This window comes from Mastigoproctus giganteus, chromosome 9 (genome assembly GCF_048544385.1).
Source record: "Mastigoproctus giganteus isolate SK-2022 chromosome 9, ASM4854438v1, whole genome shotgun sequence".
Taxonomy (NCBI): domain Eukaryota; kingdom Metazoa; phylum Arthropoda; class Arachnida; order Uropygi; family Thelyphonidae; genus Mastigoproctus; species Mastigoproctus giganteus.
Window position 1 is genome coordinate 19,706,281 of NC_143583.1, and position 14,740 is coordinate 19,721,020.

At 39.2% G+C, this 14,740-nt stretch overlaps 1 protein-coding gene across 1 annotated transcript in view; it reads left to right on the top strand.

Moving 5' to 3' along the window:
• Positions 1 to 14,740, top strand: part of LOC150080071 (dopamine D2-like receptor) — a 92,931-nt gene that overhangs the window by 69,264 nt on the left and 8,927 nt on the right. Inside the window, exon 3 of the mRNA XM_090382167.1 lies at positions 2,338 to 2,447. Coding sequence (XP_090238293.1) covers positions 2,338 to 2,447 — 110 coding nt within the window. The remainder of the gene's footprint in view (positions 1 to 2,337; positions 2,448 to 14,740) is intronic.

Genomic DNA, 14,740 nt, shown 5'->3' on the forward strand with positions numbered 1-14,740 from the left:
TTATTATAGTATAGGTGTTAAGCACCAAAGCAACTGAGACCATGACGGGTCACTATAATGTTTCCGGGATGAAAACCACACAACGCTATCTGAGACTCACTAATTCAGCCACGTTCTGGAAAGAAAAGTAACTAAAATTACTGTACTACCCCTGAGATCCGTTCTACTTTGTCTTAGTTTCTATATTACTATGAACATATACAGTCACTGGGCAAAATATTAGAAATCTTTATTAAACATCTAATAGAGTCACCTTTCGCCCACATTAAAGCCACTGCACACCATGACACCGATTCTGCTAGGTCTGGGAAGGGGTATAGCTCCAGAGTTGGCTATTCTTCCACTAGGATATTTGTTAGACGCTATATTTTGGCTGGTAGAGAACTGAGAAGCCGAACTACCTTTTCTAACACATTGCACATTTTGAACTGGATTCAGATCTGGAGAATTAGGTGACTAAGGTAGATGTTTGAAATCTTAGGAACGTTCCTCGAACCATTCAGATACAATTTTTGCATAGTGTACAGCTGCGTTGTCGTTGTGAAAGAATCCATCTCGATCAGTGGTGTATTCGGGCAGGAACGCACCGGAACAACGTTCCGGTACGTTTTTCAACATGTCATAATAGAAAATCATTAAATTTATACACCTAACATTATGAAACAATGGCATAATCAAGGGGGATGGAGAAATATCTATTTTATCCATTGCTACTAAAAATATAAATTAATAGTAATCTTTAAAATTAATAGATTTCTTTAAAAATTTATTTAAAAACAAAAATATAAATTTCGCAATGAAACTTGAACGTTTCTTATTAAAGTACAATGTGTTAGATAAAGAGATCCAACGAATGAGATATAATACGATGCGTGCGAACGCTGCATTTTGATTCGCCATGAGCTGAACGCTATAATTGGTTTTTCTATGAACCGTGAGTCTGAAGTCTGATTCAGTTCCTGTACAGTCGATGTGGCGTTATCATAAAGTCTTCTGGAGAACGAGCGTTCCGAAAATGAAGCACTGCAGGGTGAATTTGGTCGGATACAACAGAAAGATATTCACTGGAGGTAACACGACTTTTTAACGGTATAGGCTAACTCGATACCAACAGAATATTAACCCATACTATGGAATCGTCGCCATCCGCTTGAGGTAGTGGATACCAGACAGTCTGGATGCATTGCTTCATAAGGTTCGGGCCACAATTTTATTCTACCTTTGGTAGAATAAAAGCGCGACACTAAACTGTGAGACCTCTGTTCGATAGTTGGTGTTGCTGGAAGCACCAAACTATTATTTTTTATTTTTAGGCCACCCGAATAATTAAATTCATCTGCCGTGCTGTGTGTCTTATGTCTGTGTGTTCTACGGTCGATTTGTCTGTTTTGCGGACGAAAAACCCCAGTTTCTGGCGGAGGGGAACCTTACTATCTACGCCTCAGACCGACTACCTCAGCCACGGAGTGAAAAAAGCCCATTAAAGTTCCTCACGTCATGACGAGATTCGAACCCGGGCCTTTTCCACCCGGTGTGGGGAGGATGGTGACGATACCACTGTGTTACCCGCGCAGACTTGCTGGAAGCACCATACGAATATTTCGACGACTTGTTTTTTTCTTTTAGAAAGAAGTGGCTTTCATAAAGGTACGCGACGCAATCCCAGATACTTCAACTCTCGCCGCATAGTTCTAGAGGATACAGGTCTTTCTCTGCCTAAATTGAAATTTTGAGCCCTTTGCCCCACACTGAACCTTACTTTATGATATACAATTCGTTTTAAATTTCCGCGGTCTTATTCTGGGAGTACCGACTTTCTACCACATCTCTTCTTTTAAGAACTGCATTCTCCTTTCGTTTCCCACTCATTGTCTACTTTTGAGGTGGTTGCTTTCGACACACCAGTGATTTCCCTTCTTTTCTCAATTGTGGCTCCTTCTAAACTTGCTCCAGCAATAAGGCATTTCTAAAAATCGGAAAGATCACCTATCTTCCCGAGGACCAGATCGACTAAGGAGTGCCAGTAAAGCGCACAGTATTCATTTGATGTCATACGTTATGATCACAAGGAATAAATTCCTTGTGATCATAATTTGAGGTGGTTGCATTATGATCACAAGGAATAAATTCCTTGTGATCATAATGCATCATCGATCTGATCATCGGGAAGACTAGGGATCTTTACACTCAGGCAGGTGTGAACAATATTCGAATTTAATTTTCTGTTGACGCCTGCAAAACATTGCAATATTTTTGTCCAGTAAGTTATCATCCACTCTACATAGCTGCTAAACAAGTTGACTATATTTGTTTAACACCGATTTAATTTAACTCCAGATTAATGTGGACTGGGAGCTAAGCGACACCCTCTGCGATTTCTATATCGCTGTGGACGTCACGTGCAGCACAGCGTCCATCTTTAATCTAGTGGCCATCAGCATAGACAGGTAAGAAATTTATCTTTCACTGTTTACATTTGAAATGCCTCTCTTCTGCAATCTTATTCACTGCCATTCTGGTACCATGTAAACATCTGTTCTGTCCATCTGTATCTGTGTAACATCATCTCACCTTACTCATTTTCCTCTCTCTTCTTGCTGCTATCCCTTTTCCTTTCCTGATCTTGCCTTTCTACATAACTATTCGAAATGGAACATCACTGTTCTCAGATAAAAACGAAAAGGAAACAGTTTCCTTTCTATTATATTTAATTTGACAGATTTCGTCCATAAAAAATAGAGCCGGCTCATGGTAGTGTCGAATCTGGCAAAAGCCTGGGCAATGTTCTCCGAAAAGAAGTAAAGATGTAAAAATGTATTCAAAGCAGTAGAGATGTACAAATATAAGTATTATATTTAATTATAAAATTTATTTGAAAGCCTTTATAGTCTTTATTTTCATGCGAAATCGAAAGCAATACATTGTAGATAAATGTACGACTTTCACAAATAAACAGATATTTAATTCTAAGAGAATTATCCAGAATTTCGTTTGGGTTCCAAAATATCTCGACCTGCTCCTGAGCAGCGTTAATGCAGTGGATGCGCTTGGTTACGTGAACAAAATTTAGTGGAGTAGAGCATTTTTGGCCCCATTTTTAGAAATTAATATTTTTCTTCTTTTATAGCTTTTAAATACAATTTAAAATACAATTTTTCACTGTTATATTTTTTATTAAAATATACTATATGTGTTATTCAAACGCAGTCTAAATAAATTTTAATTTATTTTAAAAAAAGTTCCTGGCGTCATTGACAGGACTCGAACCTAGGCCTTTTCCTCGCAGTGGGGGGCGAGAACGGCGATTATAATCACTATACTGTCCACTAGGATAAGGTGCAGATGTAGTGCATTCAGGAACCCCGCCATTGGGCAGAGGAGGATTCGAAAAGCGATGCTTGGTCTGACGAATCGCGATTCCTGCTTTTTTTTTACGTTGATGGGAGGACTATAATGTAGAAAAAACATCCCAGTCCTCCCATTAGCTGAAACTGATTTACAGACAGATTTAATTCCAAGAATATGAAAGTTAATTGAGCCTAATGCGGTGGCCTGCCCATTCACAAGAATTCAATTCAAATAAATACCTGTAGCATGAGATGCAAAGTGCAATTTTGGAGTTGAGATCTGCAGCCAGCTAATTTGTAACAACTGTGGAAAGCAGCTACACTCAGTGATCACTGAATTATGACAATCTACCTAATACTGTGTATGGCCATTCCTCGCATGGATAACAGCATTCTCCTAAGCATTGACTCCACTAGATTTCTGGAGACATCCATAGAGATCTGTAGCCATGCTGCCTGCAACGCTTTGCACGCCTTCGGAATACACGACGATTGCGTGACCGAACGCCTCACTTCCCGTTCCAAAACATCCCACAAGAGTTCAGTTGGACTGAAATCAGGAGAATTTGGATGCCAATCAAGATGGGTGATATCTTCACACTGTATCTCGAATCACTGGCGCACAGTGCGGGTCCGATGACATGGCTCATTATCGTCTTGGAAGATCCCGTTTCTGTCCGGGAAAAAATACATGGCAGGGTGCACATGGTTCCCTGAGAGCTTCCGGTGGATCTCACCAATAAAACGTTGGTCCATACGCACCAGGAGTCGTAGTTCTTGCAATCAAACCATGTCCCATATTCAGTAACCACCACTATCTTCCTGGATAGTGGGCACCATGCACGGTGGATCCATGGACTCGTGTTGCACCACACACGAAGACGTCCGTTGGCGTCTTATACCAGGTATTTGGACTCATCCGACCAACACACTTTTCCAGTCCTCCAGTGTCCAACCGGCGTGTTATTGACACTTCAGCATTCGCCGTCGACACATTTTATATGAATGTATAATTTATGACATCTCCAGAACAGAGATAATAGCACAGATTGGCCCCCTTCCCAGGGGAGCAGAACAACTGTTTATTATAGAAGAGGAAAACTGTAAAGCCTTTACAATCTTCACAGAGAAAGTATTTGAAATGCGCAGAACTATCCAAAGAATGGCAATTCAGCCCCCCCCGGAAATTAAATAATAATCAATAGTTAAAATTGCCCACGTCTCCCACCACGCCCAGACGATGATAGCAGTATTCTGCGCCCTGACAGAAACTTGACACGACAAAACCGGATTGACCTGGGTATCCCCAGGACTACCCTGCCATGTGTAGGAACCCGGAGTCCCACACCAAATAATTACTTATTTAGACCAGGGAAGCAGACTAGCTGAAAAATATCAGTAAGCTAGTAGCAAGGGGATGCTACTGTAGTGCTACTAAATGCAATGTAGAATGAATGAGAATGAAAGACAGAATGAACAGGTTGGGCACTGAGTGAAAGAGTGAATTAGGAATTATGGAAAAAGGAAATAAATGCCAGTTTTGATGAAAGAAAGAGTGACCCAGCACGAAGGAAAGAGAGTTATGGTGAATGCGAATGAGTGGAAGAGCAAATGTAATTGGCTGAAAGAATACAAAGTTAATAATAACTATAACTTACACTACTTTATATCTACTAACAAACATTTACTAACCACACAAACACTATCACTGCATTCTCCCCTGGCCTGCAAAAAACTTGCGGCTTAACCTGCACCACAACTGAAGAATAACAGTAAGGTTGAGGTGCCCAGAGAGTGCAGTGCAGAAAGCAAGAGCCGAATAAATGAAATGAAAGTCAGAAGAATGAATGAGAGTGTAAGTGTGTGAGAAAAAGAACACAAACCATAAATGTTACAGTTAAGTTTCAATCATTTATATTCTTACTTATTTAACTATAATGCAATAGTATTAAAATTACATTACACACCATTGCATCTCTCTCCCCCCACCCCCGGTGTGTGAGAAAAAAGATAAATGAGTGAGCGAAGAAAACAAAATATATATGTAGTATAATAGAAAAAAGTATAAAAATAGAATACAAGTAGAGTGAGAATGCAGATTATGAACGAAATAAATGTCCGTCTCTCCCACTCCCCACTGTCAGAGAACATATCGTACCCCCGGAGCAGGATGGGCAGTTTGACCATCCTACTGGAATCGGCACAACACGCCATTTGGCGATCTGAACTGGGTACTCAAACCCAGTTCCCTTTAAAACCCCATCCCCAGGCAGGGGGGAGAGGAGACGGGTCTCTGTCTCCTCCCCTCCCTGCCTCCCCCATACTTCGCCTAGTGGGGCTCGTCCCCACTGATCTCTTTGGGGATGTCTACTCTATCGTTCCCATCCTTCTGCCTGTTTTCTCCCAATCTTCAGTTCCCCCTATTTTGGCATTTCCAAATTCTAATGAATAAGTTCAACCCCTCCCTTTTTTTTTATAAATAGGTCTTGTCACTGAAATCCTTGGAAATTAGGTGGCAGGGCTTGCCAGAGTACTTAAATAATCTACTGGGTGTCTCACCATGGTCAAGAAACAACAGAATATAACACTACAAGACATTTCACTCCCCACACACTTTTTAAATCTCTGGCCTGCACAGAGTTCTGTGTCACAAAAACAGAGTACACAGCGGGGAAATGGAAGAAACCCCTGGTGCCGTCAGACAATTAACACATTTTACATTCGCCGTCGACGATGATTAGCAGTGAGGAGAGGATGTCTCTTGGGTAGTCTGTTATGGAACCCCATACATCTCAGTGTGCGACATATCGTAATTGGGATATTGTTCTTGCAGTCCCCGTATTATATTGCGATGTCAACCGTCGTACAATAACCTGCGGTTGAGCCCGTACAACACACTGCACCGTTCGCTCACCACGAACATCCCCCTTTCGCAATCCTTAACGGTTCTGTTGGTTGGAAGCGGTTTGACCTGTTCGACACCATTCTTTATGTACCTTAACAACAGTGGGCTGCGAGCAACAGGAAAGATGTGCCGTTTCCGATATGGACGCACTCGACGCACGGGCTCCTACAATCATATCCTTTAGTATTTTTACTACGCCCCATAAGTTCTACTTTGTCACTTTGACTTTCTCGACCAGATGCAAATTACTGCTGTTCTATCGTACGATGTTATTCGTCTTTTTATACTGCGAGCAATGAGGGTTAGTCCATGACGGATACGGTGGTGATAATTCAGTGATCACTAAGTGTAAGTCAACATAGACCAACATCTCTGCGGCAGGCTTTCAACACATTGTGTCCATGTGACTACGAATCCAGGCTGTTCTGAGGGTTAATGGGAGGGGGAGGAGGAGGGTGATCTACTCGCTATTAGGTAGATTTATCTAATAATGTGGCCACTCAGCGTAAAATTGACTTACGCATCAAGAATATAAATATATGTTATAACATAAAATAATAACAATGCATGCCTGTAATATCTATCATATTACATACTTGCAATACCTTTAATAAGAAGTTGGAATCAAGTGATTTAAGGAAGAAAACTTTAGAGCTAAGAGATATTGTTACAAAACAGATCACATCTCAATTCATAATTCATCATCGAATACGATGTTCTTTATATGTTTAGGTCCTTTGTCGGCGCATTGTATGCGTATACCAGCCTTTCTTGTTGATCTCGAAAGTGCTACATATAGTTGTCCGTAACTGAACATGAAGTCTCTGGAATCGATCACGAACAATTCGACGTAGTCAAAAGTCTGTCCCTGTGACTTATTTATTGTCAATGCGAATGCTACTCTGACAGGGAACTGGGGTCTCTTCAGAACGAAAGGCATATCCTTGTCCCCTCTTGTGTCTAAGGTGATCTTAGAAATATGAACGATGTCTCCTTTCTGACCGCCAGTGAGGATCTCGCAATGGAGAATCATTCGTTCTATCCAACTTACAATCAAGCGGGTTTCATTACACAACCCGTCGGATATGCAGAGATTCCGGATGAGCATCAATAAACAGCCCTCTTTCAACAGTAGATCATGAGGTGGAAGTCCAGAAAGGTCAGACCGTTGATGTATTCCAGAGGACATTGCAGAGAAACGTTTTCGTTGTCACCGGATTCGTCTCCACCGAGACAGAGCGCCTCATAGATTAAAAGACATCGTACGGCCTCGCCAGGAAGACTTGCGATCACTTTTTTGTTCGGTCTTCTCACTTCTTCCTAGAAGCAAGGATGGCCCGTTTACCGATCTCTTCTGTAATGAAACCGCTCGGATATAAAGTCTGTATCACGTATTCAAAAATCAGATTATCAGTGATCTCCAATTCCTTGGGTATGTCCAGCAGCCATCTCGTGAAACCTCCTACTAATATGCTGTCATGTTTATCGTCAGTTTATGTGTTTCTAAACATGGCCATAAATAACTGTTCTTTAAACAACTTTAATATATTTACCTCCTCCCTCCCTTTTTTTTTACCACAGGTAACACCCACCTGAAATCTCCACCCAATATAAAAAGCTTGCCTGCGAACGGAGTATCAGTATCGAAAATGTCTCTCATGATGGGGTCGATCGTCTGGAACTCTTGCCAGGGGATCATAGAAGCTTCATCCCATATGAAGACTTGTATAAAACACACTTCTCGAAACACGCTGATCGATATCTAATCAGGACATGTCCTATGTAATGCATGAGCAATATTGTTGCATCCGAAAGAGCAGGAATAAAATATTTAACAAAATACCAAACTATTTACAAAAATGCAAAATATATCGGATCCCTTCATCAGCTGACATTACAATGGAACATCAAATGACGCCGGGTGGGGTCATATATTAGACAATGAAGCACGTACACGAGGTTGGTGACTCGAATAAGTGACGTAATTGCCTCGCCCTCTAATTACTGATGGTAACGAATTTTTCGCAACTTTTCATAGAGTATCTAGAAGGATCTCACAGACCGTACTCTGGCAACTCTTACCGTAATGTTTACTTTCAAAAATTCAAAAATCTATTTCAATGGCTGCATATCCTAAAGGGATGCACTATGCATCTACTTTAACGTTCATTGAACTCTAGATTCAGGAGCGTGCATTCGAATGCAATTATAGCTTTCTAAATAATTAATGATATTACTATTATTGATTTCACATTTCAACTGAATTATGATTATCCTTATCGCGTGATTGTGGTTGAAGCCTAGTTGGTTTTTTTGCTTATAATTTAAGGATAAACTCATTGAGACAGTGTACAATCGCATAGCAACACAACACTTTGAATAAAACAAACTTACGTGACAATTTTTAAGCCACTTAAAACTCCAGTAAGTAAAAATATCCTTTACAATGTATCGTGACAGCCTCGCTGATAATCAAGCACCAAACTTCCCACGAAACTTTCTCCAGCAGTCGAGAAATGTGTGATTGATTGGCATTTTAGACTGCGCAACTGTCCAAACAGAAGGGCGGACACTGTGTGCCGAAAGACGAAAGGGTGGACATCGCTGGACGTTGGCTGTTAGCTCGGTGCAACCCACACTTATTAACTCTGTTTAGACCGAGAGGAGACGATCAGCAAGTCCCCTATTCAATCACCGAAGGGCGGAAAGGAGACGTTTGGCTACTTTTTGATATCTTGCTGCGATTCTAGACTTCATCAGGCGTGCCACAGAGCCACCCATAGTAGACGGTTAATACAGATGACTCGTGCCGTTCAATAACAGTGCGTGCGTTACCAGAACCCTTTTCTTTTTCAGCTACTGGAAGACAGGTTTAGGGAGTAGCGAAATCAATTTCTTTACTGGAAATGACTTCTTTCATTTTTGCGAAACGAAATCCCTTCGGAAAAGACGAAGTTATGCTTCGAATATGTCGGTGTTTGTATCAGGGACAAAAAGACGAAAAGAAGCATAAAACCAACACAAATACACCAGGAGAGAGAGAGAGAGAGAGAGAGAGAGAGAGACTCATGAAGTGTATTTTTAAATAACTGTCTCTCTCTTTGAAAACAGTCTATAACATTCTTTTATAGATTCTTCCCTATATTTGATTGCTTCATATAAGTCTGTCAAATTTCCGTATTAGTACTTGCCTTTCCCCGTCTAGAAAAAGCGAATTGCCCCTTTGTTCATTTTAGCAAAATGTTCGAATTCAGCTTTAAATCAACAATCAGCAACAAAAATTATAATGGCCAATATCTCTGAAGACTTTTACATTTAAAACATTTACTGCGCTAATTCATCTTTGGACTCAGAAGTCTGGATTGGCAAAGCGCTAATGTCTCGTCGACAAAAATATTGTTGACTTTTCAAGAAAGGTCATGGCGTCTGTGGTCAAGGATCTATTACAGGATAAGATTAAGGGTTAGATATCATAAATTAATCATAAGGACTTTGTAAAGAAAATATTTTGTTTGGCAACCTGATAAACTGTTATGGCCCGATCACACAAGAGTTGTAGGAAGAAACAACATTATATACTTTATATTTAGAGGCTTTCGCAAAGCATTTTATATGGTCCCATATGGGAAGTTTCTGTTGACAAGCTGTAGTGTAGTGTAATGGGTTATAGGCGAGTTCCTGAAGTAGATTGAGGCATGTCTTAAGCTATTCCTCAATCTACTTCAGGAACTTGCCTTAAGAGGCAGGAGAGTGTTATAAATGGTTATTTTCTTAAAAAGATCATTGCATCAGATGAGATTGGACTGCGTCATTACGATCTAGAGAGCAAGTATCAACGATTCATACGGGACCCTCTAACTTCTCATTTAGTGGAATAACTACTGTTATAGCTTTCTTTGACATTAGCGGAATGGTGTACCAGAATGTCATCCCATACAAAATAGATAAGATGCCCTTCTTGGCATTCATAAATGTCATACGTACCACACCATCCGTATTCCAGGTCTGGCACCTTGGGTGGCCCATAATTTAAACTCTTCAAAAGCAGCGATTAAAGCAGCTAGAGCAATTTTGATGGACATTAAAAAAAATGGATTTTCACAAGTTTTTGGAGAAGTATGTTCAAACAGGTACATTACACTAAACATGTACCATTTCGAAAAGGGCTATCAAAATATAGATGTATATTCTTTTCTTGGATTTCTTCGTTGTATTAACGGTTATCCTCCATCTAACTTTTTATTTTTTATTTATTTTTTTATACTTTAATATTGTTTCTCCGCCCCTTTCTGTCCTCCCAGTCCCCATTCTTCAATTTCCACTTTTCCATAGCGGCCTTCACTTCCTCCATCCATGTTCTTCTAGGTCTTCCTCTCTTTTGCCTTCTAGAGGGAATCCATTCTATTGCCTTTTTATTTTAGGTAGCCTCTCTTGCCCCATTCTCATAAGATGCATACCATTCTAATATTTTCTTTTCAATTCTGTCTATGTTTTTTTTTTCTTTCTTTTTTTTTTTTTGAGCGTCCATTACTTTTCTTAAATCTTCACTCCTGACTCTTTCCAATTTATATCTTCGAGCTGATTTCCAAAAATCCATCTGTACATCTAGTAATTTCTTCTTTTGCCTTTCGTTTATAGTCCAAACCTCAGATCCATATAGCAGGATACTCTGGAAAATCGCCTTATATATTAATTGTTTGGTTTTTGGAAGAATATTATTGCTCCATAATACTGGATTCAACATTCTCAAGACCTTTCTTCCCTTATTAATTATTTTTGTAATCTCATCTTCAGATGAGTCCATCTGCACAATAGCTCCTAGATATTTAAAGTGCTTCACATTCTTTATCAGTGTTCCTTTAATATTCGAAATGTCCCCTATTGAATTCACATATTCCGTCTTATTGAAGTTTATTGTCAAACCCCATATTTTATATTGTTCCAATATCTTTCTACACATATAGTCAGCATCCTCCACATCCTGCGCGATCAGTACCTGGTCATCTGCAAACAAAAGATTTGAAAAGTGAATGTTTTGATCCCCCATATAATCCCATTGGTCTGTGTCTTTGGGACCAAGCCTCCAGAGTCATTTCCAGGTACAACTTGAATAAGCAGCACCCCTGTAGTAAGCATTCTGATGTTTTGAATTTGCATGATATTTCTGACACAACTTTGAAACAGAAAGTATTATTTTTGTACATTTTTTTCTAATTATGTCGATCAGTGGTTGTCGACTGAATTTTTTTTCCCATGGCATTCCACACTATATTTCTTGGGACACTGTCGTAAGCTTTTTCTAAATCAATAAACACTAATCCTATTTCTTATCCAGTAGCTTGGCATTTTTCTAGAATCTGCTTGACCGTAAATAAATGGTCAATACAAGAACGTTTCAGCTATAAATTCACATTTCTCCTCAGAAATCCTAATTTCTTTCTCTAGTCCAGTTTTTAGTATCCGGCTAAAAAGCTTTGCAATTGAGTTTAAAACACAGATTCCTCTGTAATTTGAGCAATTTCTTCTATCGCCTTTCTTAAACACAGAAGCGTGTAATGCCGTATCATTTCTGATGGTATTTCTTCCACTTTACAAATTTTGTTAAATAGCCTCGTGAGAAATGAGATGATCTTCTCTCCTCCGTTTTTTTGTAACTCCATGTTCAGGTACCTTTCCGTTTTTCCCTTTTTCACTCCCGTTTGTACATCCTCAAAGCTAATATAAACACCATTCTTCTAATTTTATTACACCCAGATTACCCTTTTGTTTATGCGAATGTCGCAAGCTCTTTAGTACCTTCCACACTGCAGCAGTCTCTAACATCCTTCTTGCTGTTTACTTCTGCACAGATTCTCTCCCATGCCTCATTTTTTGCTTTGTCAATTTAGTTCTTACTTCTTCATTTTTCTTCCTACAGATGCTCACATGTTCATCATCTGATGTATGAATCTTTATTTTTCTTTATTAATTCTTTTAATTCTGAATTCATCCAGCTGTATTTGGTGTCTTTTTATCCATTCTGCCCAATATCTATCCTGCGATCTTAGTTTTTAATTGTTTTTAAATGCTCATAAATGTCACTTGTATTCTTTCCATGACTGTCGTCGAATGTACACTGTCCTACCATTAATATCCGGACACCTGCCTTTAGACAAAAGAAGAGCTTTTATTGTGACATTTATTATTTTGTGCTGAAACCTTTTGCTTTTATGATCTTCGGGTGATCTCGGCATGCACGTACCCGACTATACAATACATTTCAAAGATGCTCAATAGGGTTCAGATCACGATTCTGGACTGGCCAATCCAACTTTTCGACACCCATGTTCTCAAACCACTCTGTTACGACCCGAGCAGTATGGCATGGCGCGTTGTCTTGCTGATACAGGTATGGGCATTCCCCGAAGTATTATCATTATGTTGGACGCACATAATTGTCCAGGTTGTCCTGGTATTGCACAGTATTCATGGTTTTGTTGATAACGATTAATGAGCCCAAGCCAAACCATGAAAGGAGCCCCACCAGACACTGCCTCCACCAAACTTCATTGTTGGGAGAATACAATCTGGAATGAACTCTTTCCCTGGTATTCGCCACACACAGGAACGTCCATCAGACTGGTAGAGTGCGAACCTCCACTCGTCTATCCATTGAACTGTTTACCACTGCTCTATAGTCCAGGATTCGCGCTCCTCACACCATGTTAATCGGCGTCTAGCATTTGTTGAGGTGATCAATTCTGTTCAACTGTGGAGGTATTTGAGGCATGCAAATTGAACGTGTCATCTTGCATGTCCTCTTTTGCAATTGTCTGTTCGAAGCCCATATTTATAGCAGGTTCTGTGACGTGTTGCATGCATACGACCTGTTTCCCCATCCATGGAGGTGTGTCCGGATATTAATGGTAGGGCAGTGTATATTGAGATAAATAAACAACTAAATGTTATGATCAATCGTTTTTAATATTCCTTTTATTAACTGAGGCTAGAAAAAATAAATACGTAGAGAAATAAAAAAAAGTATTGTAATTTAATTACTTTGAAATGAACTTGCTGATTACGAACAACTTTATGAATGAATTAATGTTGCGATAAATGAATAAATTTTTTAATAAATAATAAATTAATAAACTTTTAGAACTGTTATTTATAAAAGCGTCTTAGAACAACATGCAGCTTACGAGCATCGTTGCATAAACCGTGTGCTTTCTAAAAGTCAGCCTTTCTCTCTCTCTCTCTAACGTTGTGGAAATTGTTTTTAAAATTGACAAAATGATAACAAATGGGATTTTCAAACATTAATGTTAATCTTCTAGTGCCATCTAGCGACAAGCACAATAACTATTCCCTTTCTGCAAAAAAATAAGAGATTTTTTCGTATCGCTATTTCAACTTGACTTGGCCCAAAATTCCATTTCACTAAGTACTCCACTGCCACATAAAATAACCGTCTTTTATTCTGTCACGTCATGGAATAAGAGTTAGTTGTATCCCAACCTGCTGATTTCGGCTGTCAACGTACATAATGCAAGCAATTTTCATCTTCACTTAACGGCTCCATGTACCTTCGTCACAAAAGCTGTTTTGTCAATAATTTTATCTTCATGGAGTTGTGTATTATTCACAAAGCACGCACTTTAACGTACTGAGAGAGAGAGAGAGAGAGAGAGAGAGAGAGAGAGAGAGTAGTAATAATAAAGAAATCTTCCAGTCTGGAAACATGTTGAGATTGAAGGATCTGCTATTTTGTTTTTCCACAGCGATCGAAGCTGTTTTCAAAATTTCGCATACCAACATAATCGTTGGAAGGTGGATTATTATCTTATATTCAAAAGCTTCCAATTTTATTTAGGTCGTTGCAATGGGCCACGTATCCTGGCAACCAAAAGTAATACATCGTTTTCTGTACTTCTTTTATGAATCTTCACAATGAACATTTCTGGTTTGCAAAAAGCTACTCGCTTTTTTTCTAAACGGCATGAAGAATTGCTTCATTCAGAATTTTATTGATTTTTTTTTTCCACTTGAATATCAAATTTAAAAGTTGCTCCAGTATTATTTAGCATTTTATAGTCATTAGCCAGACTGAACATTATTAAAATTTCAATCAAAAACTAATACTGTATTGGCTTGAGTTTAGAACGATGTCTTCAGCTCCTAATTGCATTTGTCTTTTCTCTTCATCCCTAATTAGAGCAAATAATTATTCGTTAAGAACTACCAATCCAAAAGGAAAAGAATGAAAAGTGAGAAGACCGTTCCCTAACTTATTTTTTGCTAAGGGCTTGAGAGGTGGGGTGGCGCCTTCTCTCAAATTTTGGATCAGCTGGTAATTGCCGATCCCTAGAACCAGTTACGCTGAATAACTAGTAAGCTTCTTTGTGTCAAATGGATTAAAGCTTAGAAAGAAAAATATACATTGAGTAGCTACTTATGGATGCTACATGTATGCAATTCAGTGCGAGAATCGGAAAGAAGAAATTGGCCG